At 37.0% G+C, this 19,638-nt stretch overlaps 1 protein-coding gene across 1 annotated transcript in view; it reads left to right on the top strand.

Moving 5' to 3' along the window:
• TAF4B (TATA-box binding protein associated factor 4b) overlaps nt 1-19,638 on the top strand; it is a 133,869-nt gene that overhangs the window by 84,034 nt on the left and 30,197 nt on the right. The window contains exon 13 of the mRNA XM_047698102.1: nt 6,008-6,064. Coding sequence (XP_047554058.1) covers nt 6,008-6,064 — 57 coding nt within the window. The remainder of the gene's footprint in view (nt 1-6,007; nt 6,065-19,638) is intronic.

Raw genomic sequence — 19,638 nt, 5'->3', positions numbered from 1 at the left:
AATTTTTAAATTCTCATCATCTTCTGCTTTTACTAGCATTGTATGTGGAAGAGCTATCCTTTCTCCTTCATTCATTCATTCATGTATTCATTGATACCAGAATGAGCCTTGGATTTCCATTTGATTCAATAGGTTGTAATCCATTACTATCATTATTTATTTTGATGCTCAAATTCCTCCTGAGTGGGAGACTCTTCCAGCTGGCACATCTGCCTGTTACTCATGTTTCCATCATTCACTGAGCTTATTCATCCTTCCTCCCTCCCTCCCTTCCTTTCAAGTTTTTATTTATTTGCTTATTTTATTTTATTTTATTTTATTTTATTTTATTTATTAGAGAGAGTACAAGCTGGGGAGAGAGGGAGAAGCAGACTCCCCACTAAGCAGGGAGCCCGAAGTGGGGCTCAATCCCAGGGCCCTGGGATCATGACCTGAGCCAAAGGCAGCCGCTTAACCCACTGAGCCACCCAGGCACCTTTACCCTTATTTTCTGGCACAGTTTATGCCAGACCCAGCTTTTGCTTGTCCTTCCTCAGCCCTAGAATCAGCCATTTCCTCCAAGGAATCCTGCATCTTTTTAGTTGAGGATGTTATCCAGAAACAGAAACCAAGAGTAGACCATACAGTGTGCTCATTGCTAATGGGGTTTCATTACATGTAGGCCTTCTCAAATGAATAGGTCTAAGAAATATATGTATGATGTATGTACAAATACAAATATTTGTAACTATTTCTCTGTGTATATATATTCTAAAACCATAGTTTATATGGATACCTCCAACTCTAGTATTTTAGGGCTTTTCTAGCCTAAACCTTTTCCTGTTTATAAATACTTTTTCCATAGTCTGAAACTTGACTGTCATTATCCTTGATATATTTACTTATGTCCTCAATTTACTTAATTGAGTCATTACTTAAAATTTACACTTTTTCTCAGTGTAACTAATCTCCAAAAGAGCCATGCTGGCTGCCTCCTCTGTCTGCTACCACTGTTTCCCCTGCCCTCATTTCATTGCCTATGTAATTGGAAGCCATGCCCACTGGCCCATGCCTTGGTCAGTCTTTCCAGCCCTTCATCACCCTCATTCTTGGCCACTGGTCTATACCTTCATGTGCCCCAGCCCCCAATAAGGATGTGGTGCACCACACCCTTGTCACTGTGCTGCTTCTCACTGGCCCACAGTCTCAGTCCCCATCCTGACCCCTCTTGTACTGGCAGGGACAGCTGGGATAGGAAGATGCTCTTAGCTTGAGCTGTCAAGTATTATAAACAAGCACGCAGCGAATGTAATGAGGTGGTTTATTTGTATTATATTTCCAATTACTAAGCTGTAAACAAGATCATAAACTATTAAATACTTGTTTAGTTATTATTGGATATATTGTACTCTTACTCTCTCATGGTTTTTCTTCCTTTGCCAGACTTCTAAATATTGGAGTGTCCGGGTTCAGTCCTAGGGCTTCTTCTCTGTCTCCCTCTTAAATTTGTATTTCCAAGTCTGTCTACCTTGTGGAACTCTGGAGTCATAGCTAACTGCCTACTTGAAGTCTCCATGCGGTTTGCCAATAAGAATCTCGGTTATTGGGGCGCCTGGGTGGCTCAGTCGGTTAAAGCCTCGCCTTCGGCTCGGGTCATGATTCCAGGGTCCTGGGATCGAGCCCCACATCAGGCTCTCTGCTCGGCAGGGAGCCTGCTTCCTCCTCTCTCTCTCTCTCTCTCTCTCTGCCTGCCTCTCTGCCTACTTGTGATCTCTGTCAAATTAATAAAATCTTTAAAAAAAAAAAAAAAAAGAATCTCGGTTATCATGTGTCCAAAACAATTTCTGATTTTCATCCACCCACAAAATATGTTTTACTCTTAATAGGTTTTCCTAACTTAGTAAATGACACTATTTGCCCAGATGTTCAAGCCAGAAAACCTAGGAGTCTTCTCTCCTTACATGCAGTTCACTTCCTGTTATGTTTCCCAAATGTATTCATCATCTTCTCTTCATCACTATTGTCACCACTTTGGTCTAAATCCTCTTTCAGTGGACGTTTGCCATGTCTCTTAACTGATCTCCTTCTCCTTGTACAATCCATTTTTCATACTCTTGTCAGAATAATGTTTTCATAACAAATCATGAGTGTCTCTGTTACCTGAAAACCTTCAGTGACCTCCTCTTGCACTTAAAATCCAAACTTCCGGGGCGCCTGGGTGGCTCAGTGGGTTAAAACCTCTGCCTTCAGCTCAGGTCATAATCCCAGGGTCCTGGGATCGAGCCCCGCATTGGGCTCTCTGCTCAGCGGGGAACCTGCTTCCTCCTCTCTCTCTATGCCTGCCTCTCAGCCTACTTGTGATCTCTGTCTGTCAAATAAATAAATAAAATCTTAAAAAAAAAAAATCCAAACTTCCTACCAGATTTTTTTTTAAAGATTTTATTTATCCATTTGACAGAGAGAGGGATCACAAGTAGGCAGAGAGAGGGGGAAAGCAGGCTGCCCGCCAAGCAGAGAGCCTGATGCGGGGCTCGATCCCAGTACCCCGAGACCATGACCCAAGCTGAAGGCAGAGGCCCAACCCGCTGCGCCACCCAGGTGGCCCCCCTACCAGATTTTAAAAGGTTATTGCCTACCTGTCATATCCCTCCCTTCTTTACTAGCTCTGCTCCAGTCACACTGACCTTCTTTGAGGGTGCCAGGTGTGCATCACAGACTGCTAATTAGGCGTCTCAACCTGAAAGTTAAGGTCCTACGTCTTACACCTGCTTTGCTCTTTACTGTCTTAGAAAGTTGGCATTCTCATCTTTCCAGTTGCTTACGCAAGAATCCTAGTATCTGTGCTGCTGAAGTGAGCACTAGGCAAGAATCCTAGGAAATCATCTTCGATTCTCCTCTTTACTTCATACCCTACATCCAGTCTATCAATAAATCCAGTTGGACCTGCCTCCAAAATATATTTCAACCTAATCTTACCTGCTATGACATTAGTCTAAGTTTCCCTTCTCTTTTCCTAAAACCATAGTTGTTTTAGAGCAGTCTCCTGAGTTGTGCTGTAAGCCTGTACCTCTGATATCAGATCCCTTTAGTGCTACATTCGCTACATAGCAGCCAGAGTGATCTTTCTAAAGTGTCAGAGCAGTGCATCTCACTCCTGTTCTCCAAGCCCTTTAGTGGCTTTTTAAAAAAAATTATAACTAGAATTAAAACTCAGCTCTGTATCTTGGCCTACATGGTCTCTAACCTTACCTCTTACAACTTTTCTCCATGGTCTAGCCACACGGGCCTTCCTCCTTTGCTCAGTTTTACCAAGCTTGTTCCCATTTTAAGCTTTTGCAATGACTCTACCTTTAGGTTACTCGAGTATTCTTCCCCCAGAATTTTGCATGAGTGCCTCCTTCTTGTCATTCAGAGCTCTACTTGAATGTCACTTCTTAGATGTCTTCTCTCCTCCTGTCCTCGCTAAAGTAGTAACCCCCACACACACACTCCTTCTCTCTATCACAATGTCCAATTTTCTTTATAGCACTTGTCACTATCAGTAATTGTTTTTTATTTTTCCCCATCATAAATGTTTTATATATCATAACTATTTAATTTTTATAAAATTTTTTGTTTTATTATTTTCTTTTCTTAAAATGTAAGTCACTCAAAAGCAGAGACTTTGTCTTACTTTTTCTTTACTATATTTCCAGACTCAGAGGCACACAATGTAGAATTTATCTATGAATAATCAATAAATATTGGTTAAATAATAAAGATATTCAATCATTATATAAATCATTGATATAAATTATGACATATCAATCATTGATATAAATCAATATTGATTATTCATGTATGAATAATCAATAAATATTGGTTAAGTAATAAAGATATTGAAATGTGTCCATTTCATAGTGGGGCAAAAATCATACACTCAGAAATATATATATACATACATACATATGTATACATACGTATCCATACATACACCTTCTTAAAATAAGTACATATATATAATGCTTATTGTCTCCTCATATTATAGGGGGAATAATAAAGGAGTTTATCTTAGTTTGGGTTAAGTTGTTTTAGTAGATAGGGGAAAAAATGAAGAAAAAAGTTACTAGCTTTTGGTAGCCTTATGTAGGTAAACACTTCATGTGTTTAAAATTACAAGGCACTCTTGGGGCTCCTGGGTAGCTCAGTTGGTTAAGTGGCTGCCTTTGGCATAGGTCATGATCCCAGGGTCCTGAGATTGAGCCCTGTGTTATGATCCCTGCTCAGTGGGGAGTCTTCTTGTACCTCTCCCACTCCTCCCCACCCTCATTTGTTCTCTCTCTCTCTCAAATAAATAGAATTGTAAAAAAAATTACAAGGCACTCTTAAATCTAAATGGTTTTTCTTATACTTCCCTTTAACAAAATCACTGATACATCAGTAGAACATAAGTAGGGCACCTGGATGGCTCAAGGGGTTAAAACCTCTGCCTTTGGCACAGTCATGATCCCAGGATCCTGGGATCGAGCCCCACACTGGGCTCTGTGCTTGGCAGGGAACCTGCTTCCCCCTCTCTCTCTGCCTGCCTCTCTGCCTACTTGTGATCTCTCTCTCTCTCTCTGTCAAATAAATAAATAAAATCTTTAAAAAAAAATCAAGTAGGGGCGCCTGGGTGGCTCAGTGGGTTAAAGCCTCTACCTTCGGCTCAGGTTGTGATCCCAGGGTCCTGGGATCGAGCCCCGCATCGGGCTCTCTGCTCAGCAGGGAGCCTGCTTCCTCCTCTCTCTCTGCCTGCCTCTCTGCCTGTCAAATAAATAAAATCTTTAAAAAAAAATCAAGTAAACTTAGTAATAAGAAAATACTTCTGGCTTTTATTTTACTAGCTGTATTTAGCTGATGTTGCCTTTTATAGAACAAATATTCAGATTTATAAGGAGTTAGATAACTTTGTGCTAGAATGAGAAAAAAGAATACTTCTGAGCATTATTTTTTAGTGGACAGAAGTTCATAGTGTCAGAAATGAAGTTTCTTACCACTTGTTTCATTATAGCATTGCATATAGAAGATAGCTCTCGGGGCGCCTGGGTGGCTTAGTGGGTTAAGCCGCTGCCTTCGGCTCGGGTCATGATCCCAGGTCCTGGGTTCAAGCCCCACATCGGGCTTTCTGCTCGGCGGGGAGCCTGCTTCCTCCTCTCTCTCTGCCTGCCTCTCTGCCTACTTGTGATTTCTCTCTGTCAAATAAATAAATAAAATCTTAAAAAAAAAAAAAAGATAGCTCTCTCCTTATAACAGTCCTGTAAGATTGTTCATTTTTGAATGTTGAACTGAATCAGTATGGAAAACAATATTGAATAAACAGTTATTGGACTTTTACTTGTGCACAGCATTCAATTAAATGCAATGGAGGACCCAAAGATGATGAGATACTCTAATGAAAACATTGGGAAGTATTTCCTACTTAGTTTTTAAAAATTATACTTTTAAAGAGATTGATTTGGTTCAAAGTCAGGCTCCTGATTTTATTTATTTTTAATTCCGGTTAACATATGGTGTTAATAGTAGTTTCAGGTATACAGTATAGTTTTTCAACAATTTCATACATCACTCTGTGAGGTTCTTGATTTTAATAGTCCTTGAAATACCATGTTTTTCCAAAATGGCTTTATCTGAAGATTAGCCAATGTTGATTGCTTTCTTTCTTTGAGCCAGCAATTATCCTTCTTTTCTTTTCCTTCATCTGTACCATCCGTTTTTTTTTTAGTTTTTAGTGTTCTAACAAGAACAACGTCATGCCTCAACTGGACCTGACTGACATTGTTAGCATCATTTTCAGTATAAGCTTCCTCCAGGCTAGAACTGCAACAGCAGGCCCAGATGATGAAAGGGAGGGGGCGTAAAGAAGGGAGTGCACCAGACTGGATTGAGGCATTTTCCCCTGGAGCTAAGGTTTTCAATCACAAGAGAAAATTGTCATTTATTAAATATTTAACGACAACTATGGTGTTTAGATGCTAGTAATTTCTATTAAAATTTTCTTTTCCTTTGATAGAGTCGTTCCAACAAAGAAGATCCAGAACAGCTGAGATTAAAGCAGAAAGCCAAAGAGGTAGGACTTTCAAGTTACCATGCTTGTCTTTGTGTTGGAGGGAAGGTTGGCAGCTCTCTCCTGGCAATTAGGTCAGGGTTTATTTTGCTGTTGCATACCATTTGCAGAAGCCTTGGGGAAGGACAGGAACTGCTGAAGGCAAGGGCAGTACTTCAAATGAGGTCAATGAGTTATGTGCTCTCTTTTTAAAATTTATTTTCAAAGCTTAGGCCTGTCTAGAAATGGCTCTTTGTAAACTACAGCAGTGTACTTGGAGGAATATAAAGTGGGATTAAAAAAAAAAAAGAAAGAAAAGAAACTTCTGAGATTTAGCATCTGGGACTGTACAATAGGCTACATTTTTCCAGGGTAATTGTTCGTTTTGTAAATCTGATACTGCTTATAATTCTTTGGCTGGGAGGTGGTACTGGGATTTAGTTTTAAATGGAAAACGCCTCTGGCTTTTAATTTTCTGGGCCCAGCAGTTTTCTGTTCTGGAATGGAGCCCTTGTTTCACACAGTTCATGTTTAGCTGCAGGGGTTTTAGTTTATAGCTTAGACTGGTTAAGCTTTTACTCCCAGAGGCCTCTGCATAGCAACTGTAGAAATCAACAAATAAGTTCATTTATGTCTGCAGCCTCCTCTCAGTAGCTGACTTTTTACATTTCCCAATATCCATTTCCTGACTTTTCTAGCCCCAGAGAAAAAAGCTCCACTAATTGGAGCTTATTTTAATTGAGCCTTAATATTGGATCTCACTGGAGTTGCCCCCAGAGCTGCTGAGAACAGAAGGAAATGAAAGTACCTAAGGTTGAAGATGTGATGTGTGTTTGGGTGTGTGTGTGAAATTTTTCACTTGACCTACAGATTCTTTTCCCTGCTGAATAAATCATCAAGCCTGTTCACATTTCTGATTAAGGATCTGACAGCAGACGATAATAAAGACAATTGAGGTGTGAGACGTGTGATATGGAGCTGAAGAAATTGGTTTCTATAGTTACTTGACTGATTTCATGCAATTTTTAAGGATCTTTGTGCTAAATAAGAGTGATTTCCTGAGCAACCTTTTTCCTTAACTGTGCCTCTTGAACTATGAAATTTGTTGTTGCTTAACACTGCAGCACTCGGCTCCTAGGTGCCAGCAGCAGCAGGTTATTTATGAATGTTTTAAAGGCCCTTATTGTTTGGATTAATGTAGGAGCTGAGGCAAAACAAATGGAAATCTAGTAAGATTCTTACAATCAATGTGGTATGTTTTCACTAAAATAGAGAAGGAAAATGCATGAACTCTGCATGGAGAGGTTTCTGGATTGAGATGAGGAGAACTGGAAAGGGAGAACATTAGAAAGAATTGAAGCCAGAAACATTTCATTTCAACAACAGAACACTTCTCATACTCATTTCTTTTTCAGTGGAAAATGTATCTAAAGATATTATCTAAAAAATTAGTATGAGAACCTTACCAATTACCCTCTTTAAGCAAGCCTGGTTTCATAGGTTATTTGGGAATGGGCAACCTATTATTGCTCTGAATCATGGGCATTCCTCTTTGTTTTAATTAAGGACTGATTAGACGCTTATCTTCTAATTCTACCCACTTTTGGGAAAAGATATATCAGAAAGCCTGCTCTTTTATCTTTAAAAATTTTATCCCATCTGTTTCTCTTTCATAAATCTTCATAAACATCTGGACCAATTAATATTTCCTTGAGGTTTGTATAGGATGGTTTGTTTGTTTTCTTTTAATATTGTGCTCAATTATTCTCTAAGGGATGAATAGGTGGACAGTATTTTTCAAAGAAAATTGTAAAAGTAAATGTGGAAAAAATAATACCTCAGTGAGAGCAGATGGTAGCAAACCTGGTTTTTCCTCCTTGCTGCACCTCCATTTATTTCTTTTTCCTAGCAAGATTCAAAGGATTGTGTAATTTCTTTCTAAAATATTTTAAAAGTTTGCCAGTTGGTTACTATCCTAAATCTTTCTGTTAAAAAAAAAAAATCAAATACACTGGCTTCATTCCAAGAATAGAGCCACTGTGTATTAGTTGCAAACGTTTGATGAAACTACAGTATTGTCATTTGTATCCTTCCTCTGTCCCCTAGAGCTTTTAATAACTTTAATATTCTAAGGGGCTCTAGTTTAGAATCAAACATACAGGGCTATGATTTTTTTGTCTGGTTGCAAAAATCAATGACCTTATCTTAATATAGACTCGAACTGTTCTCTTGTACGGTAATTTGTAAGTTTATCACTTGGGATATGCTAATTGTTGCCACACTGGTATAAACTATAAAGCTTTTGTTAGTGACTTTTTGGTATTTGGCTCTCTGGGAAGTTTTCTTTGTTAGTTGTGAAAATTAGCACAGATTCCTTGCAGTTGCTCGATTTGAAATTGGCTTGCTTTCCTTTTCCAGGTGACTACGTACCTACCAAGCTGGTCATAGGAAATAGAGTAAAGACAGGACCTTAAATAAGTGCAGAACTCCGAGGAACTGTAGAGAAGTTGTAGGCTTTATTGATTTGGGAAATGTTTCAACAGTGATGTTCGTCATAGAAATATTAAATCATAACTCCAACTCCCTAATACATAATTTTATAATCCATGGTGGTTTCAGTTGTTAGTGACTAGAGTTTTGATCTTGATCATTTCACCTGTGCATTTTCTTCTGTCTAATACTATTTTAGAGTCTCTTCATTTCTTCTTTGCATTCTGGGTATAATGACATGCTGTGTTAAATCAAGCAGGTTTTTATAAAGGTGTCTGATAATTTATTTCCATCCTTCCTATATACTTTTTACAATTTTGTCATTCTTATTTGGCACTTAAAAAAATAGGCTGCCTGTGGGATTTGCCTCCAGTCTAGTCTCAGTCCATTGAAGTGGCTCCTGCTGAATACTGTTCTTATTGACCTGACAGGTTATCTGTCTGTTTGAAAACCTTATTGTTGTCTGGCTAAAATGTCTGTAGATATCTCTATAATTCAGACATTTTAGTCTCAACTTTGGGGCTGTTCCCCCTGCCCCTTTTTCTGTTTTTGCCTGGGGAAAAATACCCCACAATATTTAAGCATTTTCTCTCTGTTGTTAACTTTATGTTTTAAATATTGATATCTTAAATTCTTATTTTTAAAAATTTTCCTAGATACTTTTCCTAAAATGTAAGTACTGGCTTTCTTTCATTTTTACCACCTATTGTTGAAAGGTTTTAAATAGATTACTAATTGCCAAATTCTAACTTCAAACAAGTAGGCACATCTTTGTTTAATGCAGCTGTAGACTTGTCAAAATATGTACCGTGTGTCCTAGATTATCATCTAGCCTTCAACATTTTCCTTTCTTACCACATCATCCAGAATTCTGAGGAGCAAGCCACCTGACCTTGTGGTTTATATATCCTGATTCCTTAAACATTTGTTATATATACTGTGACCCTTATTTCCTTTTGAACATCTTCTTTCTCCTTTGGGAAATGTGAATTCAGCACATCTGTGCAGAGTGAGACAAAGAGTTCATTTACTTCCTTTTAACCATTCCTAGCATTCCCACTTACATTTGTTATCAGACAATAGAAGAAAGAAAGAGAAATGCAAGACCTGTACCTTCTGGCACATTAGCTCCGCAGTGCAACCTGCAGAAACTGGGCAAAAGAATAAGTATTAAATGATTAAAATGCATGACAGATTAGAAAACTTGTACCCTCAAGTATTTAGGATTTTTGCTTATAAAAAACATAGGACATAAAAAGTAGTATAATTCTCCACATACAAAGTATTATTGTATAAGAAATAAAATACTGTATCATAAGGCTTGTTACTAATGAGAAAATATTTCATTATGAGAAAGACAAGATTTTTAAATGGAATTTGTATAGGTATGGAGTCAATGAAATGTGAGGCTAACTATTAAATTATAGCAGTTTGTATTTAAGGTTTTATGCTTGTTCTGCATGAGCCAATACTCATGGAACACTGGACAGGATGAAGTGAAACTTGTCATTAAAAATATATTCTAGCAGTTCAATTAATTTAATACGGAGAAGGCATTCTTAAAATGACGAATTGTGGAAAGCTTGTGTACATAAAGAAATAGACACAAATATTTCAAAGCACTGATAGTCCAGGATCATGGTTTTCAAACTCTGGTATAAATGAGAATTATCTGGAGGGTCTGTTAAAACACAGACTGCTGGGCCCCATCCCTAGAGTTTATGATACTGTAGGTCTTGGTGAGGACTGAGAGTTTGCATTTTTAACAGGTATCCAGGTGATTTGTTACTGCTGCTGCTGTTCTGGAGATCATACTTGTTAGATCTAACCTGCAATTGTCTGCATCTCACTTTAGGAAAGTTCCTTTACTCCTTCAATCTTACTCCCATTTCCTTCTACAGTCTGTCCTTGAACAATGCATGGGTTAGGGTCACTGATCCCTGTGCAGTCAAAAATCCACATAAAACTTTTTTAAATATTTTTTTTAAGGTTTTAAGATTTTTTTTAAAGATTTTATTTATTTGAGAAAGAGAGTGCACATGAGCAGGGGGAGGGGCAGAGCGACAAGCAGAGCTCATTCAGCAGGAGCCCAATGTGGGGCTCAATCCCAGAACCCTGAGATCATGACCTGAGCAAAGTCAAACACTTAACCGACTGAGCCACCCAGGTGCCCCACACACAACTTTTGACTTTCCCCAAATGAATCTACTCACAATCCTCTGTTGATGGGAAACCTTACTGGTAACATAAATAGTTGATTAAAACATAGTTGTATATTCTGTATATTATGTACTGTATTTTCACACTAAAGTAAGCTAGAGAAAAAAAGTTAAGAAAATCATAAGGAAGAAAAAATAGATTTACAGTAGTACACTGTATTGACAAAAGTTACCTATAAGTGGACCCACACAATTCAAACCCATGTTGTTCAAGGAACAACTGTATGAATGTAACAGTCCATGTTCTGCTTATGTTACAGAGCTATCATAATTTAGGGAAAGGTCAGGTATAAAAGGAAAAAATAGTAGCTTAAGAACATAAACTATAGAAACATTTAAGATAAATGCCATCTTACTCTTAAGTAAGTAAGCTTGAGATTGATCCAGGAACATGTTAGGGGTGTGTGTGTGTGTGTGTGTGTGTGTGTGTGTGTGTGTGTGTGTGTTTTATTTCAAGAAGACTGAAAAGAAGGTTGAAAAAAATTGGGAAGATGTAGAGGGAAGGAAGTTCTGTAATCTAATACAAATTGCATTTGTATTAAACAGTACGTAAATCAATTAGAATGTTTAAGTCAAAGAAGAAAGTGTCTAATTGAGATTATGTGGAACGTGCTATTTTCCAGAAAGGGATGGATTAGAAGGGCTGACTAGCAAGGCATTGGACTCTACATTCTCGATTCCAAGTATTTCAGGTGTTCTGGACAGTGTCTTGACATCATAAGAACTAGTGTTAGTTATTGGGAGAAAAACAGTAATCAGACCATGTATTGTTAGGTTTGGTGGAATGCCTGCCTAATAATTTTCTTTGAAAGTTTGAAAGGGATCCTGTGTTTCTTTTGTGGTATTCCTGAATTTTAGATGAGGTGGGGGTAGTTATTTTTTTGTAACTTGCTTTGTTGGTTCCTTTGGTCTAGGATTTACCAGTAATACTATTTAGTATGATATAGTTTACTTCTTTTGTGGTATAATATTTTAGGAATTAACCTTGTTTTCCCCCCAGTAACTTGCAGTAATTTAGAAGTGATTATAAGCATTTTTGAGAATTTTAGAGTTTGGTTAATTAATCTTTACAAAGCATATCTAAAATTCTGTTTAAATTTTTACTGTTTAAAAAACATTTTTGGGGGCACCTGGGTGGCTCAGTGGGTTAAAGCCTCTGCCTTCGGCTTGGGTCATGATCCCAGTGTCCTGGGATCGAGCCCCACAGCGGGCTCTCTGCTCTGCAGGGAGCCTGCTTCCACCTCTCTCTCTATCTGTCTGCCTCTCTGCCTACTTGTGATCTCTGTCTGTCAAATAAATAAATAAAATCTTTAAAAAAAATAAAAATAAAAAAATAAAAAACATTTTTTGTTTGGTGGTAAAGTTTTATTGTTATTTTTATATACACTTAACATTAATTGTGAATTCTAAGTAGGACATTATTCTTAATTCTTTGCTGAACTCAAAACCAGGTAATGTACTTTATTTCTCTTATTTTTTTAAAATTCTTTCAAATATTACTATAGCATTAACTATTTTCATTGCTACTAATGTAGGTGTTGCTGGACAGCACACATAAGCTTTGGGAGACATTAACTTACCTCCCAACTTCCCCTTTGCTTTATACCTTACTATCACTTTCCAAAAGCTCATAGCAAGATCAGACTGAAGATGACAGCACTTCTTATTTTTGGATCATTTGTTATAAAGGACAGCTCGGCTATTGTCTTTTGTACTTGTAGTTCCTGCATTTTTTTTTTTTTAATGCCTTGCCTTCCTTAAGCACAAAAAAGAAACACATTTTTGAATTTCCCATAGTATCAGTATCATAATTATCTAAATAATTTAGTTCTTTCTGTTAATATGTCCCTGTATTTGTGGAGGGACTTGGCTGTAGAATACTTGATTTATTCATTCTTCAGCTCCTGTAATCCTGCCTAACGTTTTGGATTCTGTTTTTCATTAATTTTATATTTCCTTATCTTTTGTCCTTCAAAATTATGTACTTAGCATCAAGAAGTACCTCTGTTGAACTTTACTCTGAGAGGTTGTATGATGTTTAAGGTAATCTGTTAAGGTGTTTTGGACTTGATTAAAGTGACTATTACCATAGCTATACTTAAAAATGAACAGAGACAAGTACTAAACATCAGGAATAAAATAACCTTCAACTATTATTGCTCTCTAAGACACTGACTTGAGTTTTAGGGGACATCTGCTTGATATCAGAGAGACTGTGATAAGGGAAATGAAGGTTTCTGCCTTTTTCATTAGCCATAAGGAAGGAGTGAGGATACTCTTAAAAGAGAACCTGCCAAGCCTGTTAGGTCTTTTTGGACCAAAGTGTGTGCTGCGTGTGTAAGTGAACAAGCAGGCTTAGGTTTATGAAACAAAATGTAGTAGGAATATAGCTTAACTGAAACCTATTGTCAGAATTCTGGTTAAACCAGCTTTTAAAAGTTCCAGTTGATGGAGTAAAAACACTCCACACTGTCTCTCCCACTGAATACAGCTATAAAATCTGAACAGAATGCAGAGAAGCTATTTGAAGACTTTGAAAAGTAAATAGTAAATAAATTGGGGAAGAAGATGAGAATCCAAAATACCACTAACCCAGCAGTGTGGTTGCCATTGCTCTTTCACCTCCCCACTCCTATTCTTTCTGCTTACTGTAGACATGGATACAGTCACAGAAATGTGTGGCAAAGCAGAGTAACTAAAGTCCCAGCTTTCTGGCCAGAGGACAAAAAGAGGAGTGTGGGGAATAAAAAATTACTGGGAAGATTGTGGAATAGGGAGAGCTCAGGAAAGCAACCATGTATTATATTTTAAACTTCTGGGCTTGCTCTTGAGCTACACATTTGTCATATGTGAATCTGATTCTAGTCAGCATACATAATGGCTTTAAGAATGGAACAAACAAAGCCCTGCTAGGTCCTAGACTGACCACTGAGTAGTACATATTTGGGACAGATTCAAAGAGCACAACAGAGTTTTTTTTTTTTTTTTTTTTTAAAGATTTTATTTATTTATTTGATAGAGATCACAAGTAGGCAGAGAGGCAGGCAGAGAGAGAGAGAGGGAGAAGCAGGCTTCCTGCTGAGCAGAGAGCCAGATGCGGGGCTCGATCCCAGGACCCTGGGATCATGACCTGAGCCGAAGGCAGAGGCTTCAACCCACTGAGCCACCCAGGCGCCCCCACAACAGAGTTTTTGAAAACTGAACTGATGTTGGAGCCTAAGCCCACAGAAGACACACTGGAATTTGTGGCCTAAATCTGGTGGCCTGTTTTGCATGCTAAAACAAAAATATCATACTCCAAAAGATTTAAAGAAGACCCAGAGTTTTATAACATAATATTTAAAATATTTAGGCTACTGTTTAAAATTATTTGGCTTGAAAACCCAGCCATAAAATTCTAAAATGTAAATTTTAGAACTAAAGATGACAGTAATCAAAATAAAACACTTGTTGGATGGGCTAGATACAAAAAAGAGGTGAAAGAGGAAAGAATCAATGAACTTGAAGATGGATGCATAGGATCTAATCTAAACTAACAGAGGGGAAATGGATCAAAAACAAAAATCAGAAAAACAGAGCCTCAGAGACCTGTGGGACAATGACCAAAGGTCTGGCATTAATGTTACTGAAGTTCTCAGAAGAGAAAGTAAAATGCTAAAAATTTATTTGAAAAATAATGGCTAACAACCCTCCAAATTTAGACAGGGACAAAGCTAAAGATTCTAGAAGCTCAGTGAACTCCCAAACAGGATAATCACAGAAAAACTCAGGTTCGGTCACATCTCGTCTTAGAAAACAAAAGATAGAGGAAAAAATTCTTGAAACTAGCCAGAGAAATGTATACTTTTCCAATAAGGGAACAGCAATTAAAATGATAGTACATGTCTTATCAGAAACCATGGAGACCAAAAAGAAAGTAGCAACATATTTTTAAAGTGCAGTAAGAAAAGAACTGTCAACCAACCCAGAATGCTATATCCTATGAAAATACCCTGTAGGAAGGAAAGTGAAATAAAGACATTGTCAGATGAAGGAACAAGAATAGAATCTGTTGCCAGCAGACCTGCTCTAAAAGAATTGTTTAAGGAGGTTGAAGTTCTTCAGAATGAAATGAAATGATACCAAGGGGTAACTTTGAACATCAGGAATGAAGAAAGAGCAACAGAAATGGTATAATAGACTCATTTTCTGCTTTTGAGCTTTTTAAAATATCGAAAGCAAAAATTACTACATTTTCAGGGATTTTCAGTGTGTGTGTGTGTGTATAAAGCAACTGTAACAAAGTATAGAGTAAGAGGACATCATAAGGTGTCTATATGCCACTTGACATGGTAAAATATTGATTCTGAGTAGACTGAAAATTAAGTAAGTGTATTGTAATCTCTAGAGCCACTACTAAAATAAAATTTAAAAAACTAGAGATACAGTTAAAAAAAAAAAGATAAATTGAAATATTTAAAATGTTTGAATAATGCAAAAGAAGTAGGGAAAGGGGAAAAAATGAAAAATGGAACAAACAGAAAACAAATAATAAAATGGTAGACCTAAATCGAAACATGGCTGAGTCATTATATTAAGTGTAAATGGTCAAAATATACCAATTAAAAGAGAGAGATTGTCAGAATGGATGACTAATCTATATCTCTCTACAAGAAACTCAATTCAAATGTAATGATGTAGATAGGTTAAAGTAAAATGATAGAAAAAAATGCTTATGTTAGAGAAGAAAGATCTCAAATCAATAATCTTAGCTTTTACCTTAAACTGGTTAAAGAAGAGCAATACACAACCAAATCCAGCAGAAGAAAAGAAAGAATAAAAATAAAAGCAAAAATCAATGACTTCAACCAGCAGAAGAAAAAGATAGAGAAAATCAATAAAACCAAAAGCTGGTTCTTTGATCAACAAAACTGATAAATTTCTAGTAAGACTGACAAAGAAAAAAAGAAGATATAAGTCACCAATATCAGGGAAAAAGATGGAAAATCACTGCAGACCCTGCAGATGTCGAAAGGATAAGTGAATACAATGAACAATTATGCAAGTAGTTTGACAAATTAGATGAAATAACCAGTTTCAGGGTACATGGGTGGCTCAGTTGTTAAGCGTCTGCCTTTGGCTCAGGTCATGATCCCAGGACCCTGGGATCAAGCCCCACATTGGGCTTCCTGCTCAGCGGGAAGCTGGCTTCTCTCTCCCACTCCCCTGCTTGTGTTCCCTCTCTCACTATCCCTCTCTGTCAAATAAATAAATAAAATCTTAAAAAAAAAAAAAACAGTTTCCTGAAAAGCACAAGCTATCAAAATTTAGCCAAGTGAAGTAGCTAACTGCAGTAGTTCTATGATTATTAAATTAATTGAATTTATAGTTAAAACTTTTTCACTAAAGAAATTTCCAGGCACAGATGATTTTACTTAGTGAATTCTCCCAAACATTTACAGATGAATTAATACCACATCTACACGATTTGTCAGAACACAAAAGAGTTAAAAATTCTTCCAGTTCATTTTATGAGACCAGCATTACCCTAATAACAAACCAGAAAAACATTACAAAATAGGAAAACTACATTTCCATATCCTTCATGAACATAGATGTAAACATGTTCAAAAAAATATTAGTAAATCAAATCTAATAATATATAAAAACAATATATCATGAACAAGTAGAGACTACCCCAGGATTGCAAAGCTGGATTAATAATATTAAAAAATCAGTGAATATAATCCACCATATTGATAGTCTAAGAAAGATCATGTCAATTGATGCAGAAATACATTAGATTTCAACATTATTAATAAAAATAACTCTCAAGAATCAAGGAATAGAAGCGACCTCCTCAGTTTGATAAAGGACAGCTATTTAAAACCTACAATTAATAGTATTCTTAATGGTGAAATGACCAAATGTTTTCTTCCAAAGATTAGGAAAAAGGCAAAGATGTATGCTTTCATCTCTGTTACTCTGTGTTATATTGCCTGTACAATAAAGCAAGAAAAAGAAAAGGCATATAGACTTTGGAGACAGAGAAATAGTGTGGGGTTTCTGTTCTCTTAACTATGTCTTTTATAGTGCAAACTTTTCTAGTTTTTTAAAAAAGATTTTATTTATTTATTTGACAGACAGATCACAAGTAGGCAAAGAAGCAGGCAGAGAGAGAGGAGGAAGCAGGCTCCCCGCTGAGCAGAGAGCCCAATGAGAGGCTCCATCCCAGGACTCTGGGATTATGACCCAAGCCAAAGGCAGAGGCTTTATCCCACTGAGCCACCCAGGCGCCCCAAACTTTTCTAATTTATATGACGTATAATTTGTCAGGGTTTTGTTTTTTTGTTTTTTTAATGGACCTGCTTTGGGAGCCACGTCTTAACTCTTTGCTAGGCCCTAAGTCACAAAGATTTTTTTTCTCTTATATTTTGAGTTAATTCTTGTATAAAGTGTGAGGTTTAATACCAAGATTATTTTTTCACATGTGATGTCCTGTTGCTCCAACATTTGTTGAAAACACTATGCTTTATGCTTTCTCGATTGTTTTCCACCCTGGTCAAAAACCAATTAGCCATATTTATGTGGATTTGTTTCTTGATTCTTTATTCTGTCTCATTATTCTGTGTGTCTGTTCCTTTATCAGTACCACATTATTTTAATAACTGTTACCCTCTAGAAGTAATTCCTAAAATCACATGGTGTAATTCTTTCAATTTGGTTCCTATTTTTTTCAAAATTGATTTAGCTTTTCTGGTTCCTTTGCCTTTCCGTATAAATTTGACTTCATTCATTCATTCATTCATTCAGGTTTATTTATTTATTTAATTGAGAGAGAGTGAGAGAGAGCATAAGCAGGGTAGAGGGGTACAGGGAAAGGGAGAAGCAGGCTCCCCACTGAGGAGGGACCCCAAGGCAGGGCCTGATTCCAGGACCCCAGGATCATGACCTGAGCCAAAAGCAGATGCTTAACAGATGCTTAACAACTGAGCCACCCAGTTACCCCTTATTTATTTATTTATTTATTGAACTCACAACCGTGAGATGAGGACCAGAGCTGAGATCAGGAGTGAGCTGTTTATCCAATCAAGCCACCCAGGTGTCCCTCCATATAAATTTTAGAATCAGCTTGTCCATATCTGTAAAAAAAAAAAAAAAAAAAAAATTATTGGAATTGTATTAAATCTGCAAAAATTTGGGGGCACCTGGGTGGCTCAGTCAGTTACGCATCTGCCTTTGGCTCAGGTCATGATCTTGGGGTCCTGGGATCAAGCCCTGCATCGGGCTCCCTGCTCACTGGGGAGCTTCCTTCTCCCTCTCCCACTACCCCTGTTTTGTTTTGTTTTGTTTTGTTTTTAAGATTTTATTTATTTATTTGACAGACAGAGATCACAAGTAGGCAGAGAGGCAGGCAGAGAGAGAGGAGGAAGCAGGCTCCACGATGAGCAGAGAGCCCGACGTGGGGCTCGATCCCAGGACCCTTCAATCATGACCTGAGCTGAAGGCAGAGGCTTTAACCCACTGAGCCACCCTGGCGCCCCTCCCATGACCCCTGTTTGTGTTCCCTCTCTCACTGTATCTCTCTTTGCCAAATAAATAAATAAATAAATAAAATGTTTTTCAAAAATCTATTAAAATCTTGAGAAAATTGAAATGTTTACACTGTTGAGTGTTGTTGCGGTCCGTGAACACATACATGTCTTTCCATTTGTGTTTTATTTCTTTCATCTACCTTTTGTGATTTATCACATACAAATATCTGTCCGTTTTAGGTTTATACCTAAGTTTCTAATTGTACCTTAATAGTATTTAGAAATGACTATTGGGTGCATTCACCTTGCATCTTGCAACCTGGCTAAATGTATTTATTAGTCCTAGGAGGATTTTTGTTTTTGTTTTTATAGCTGACTTGAGGTTTTCTGTGTAGATAATCATGTCACTTTCAATCCTGTTTCTACCACAAGCCTCTAACTTGGTGCCTGGCTGTCTTTACTGAACTCTGGCTTACATATCATCTTCCCCACTTGCGTATGCCAAATCTGCATTAATGCCTAGAATGTTCTTCTGGTTAAATATTCCTAGTTTTTCTCTATTGTACTGATCAAGATACATTATTTTTATGAAAGTTTGTTGGAACATAGGGCAAACCAAAACTATGGTCAGTTTTAATTTTTGTTAAAGCTTTGCAAAATTTTAAAATATTGTATGTGAGATTTCAGAAAAACAGAGTATAATTTGCAGAGTGGGAGAAAGTGTTTTACTACCTAGGTATGGAAAATTGATGACAGAGGTCAATTTAAAAACTTTTTATTTGTTGTAACTATCTTGCAGATGCCATTTTTCTCCAGGGAAAAGATTTTAAAATATAGCTTGTTGTTTGATTTGTGCTGCTGGGTAGATTAACTAAAATTGTATTTTGTCATCTGGAAGTTCCAGACTGTGACAGCATCAGATTCTAACACTATATATTCTGTTTAAAAGGCCAGCATCAACAAAAGACGATTTCTAACTCCTGAAAAGTTTTCTAGCAGTTTATATATAAGTGAGTCCACAATTTAAAACAGGAATTTCTGCCCTATAATTTGAAACAAGTGGAGAATTTTCTTTCTTTCTTTTTTTTTTTTTTTAAGTTGTGTTTTCTTCCTTGCTAAAGACTTAGTTACCTACGGCTTATTTTTTTATCTTTCCTCTAATATTATAAAGTAATCTGAAAGTGATGTTTATTTTATGTCCTTGAGACTGCCTATTTCACCACAAATTATTTCCTATTTTTATCCCGTTCTTGTTTCAATAGGTTCAAAATTTTGTCAGTGCTCTTTTTAAAAGAATATTTTCACTTTGTGTCTATGTGTGTGTGTCAAGTTCCTCAACAGGTTACTTTCAGTTGGCTATCTTGGAGCCTGATCT

Source organism: Lutra lutra, chromosome 12, assembly GCF_902655055.1.
Source record: "Lutra lutra chromosome 12, mLutLut1.2, whole genome shotgun sequence".
Classification (NCBI taxonomy): domain Eukaryota; kingdom Metazoa; phylum Chordata; class Mammalia; order Carnivora; family Mustelidae; genus Lutra; species Lutra lutra.
The sequence above is the reverse complement of the archived record's forward strand: the minus strand, read 5'-3'. Positions and strand labels throughout refer to the sequence as shown.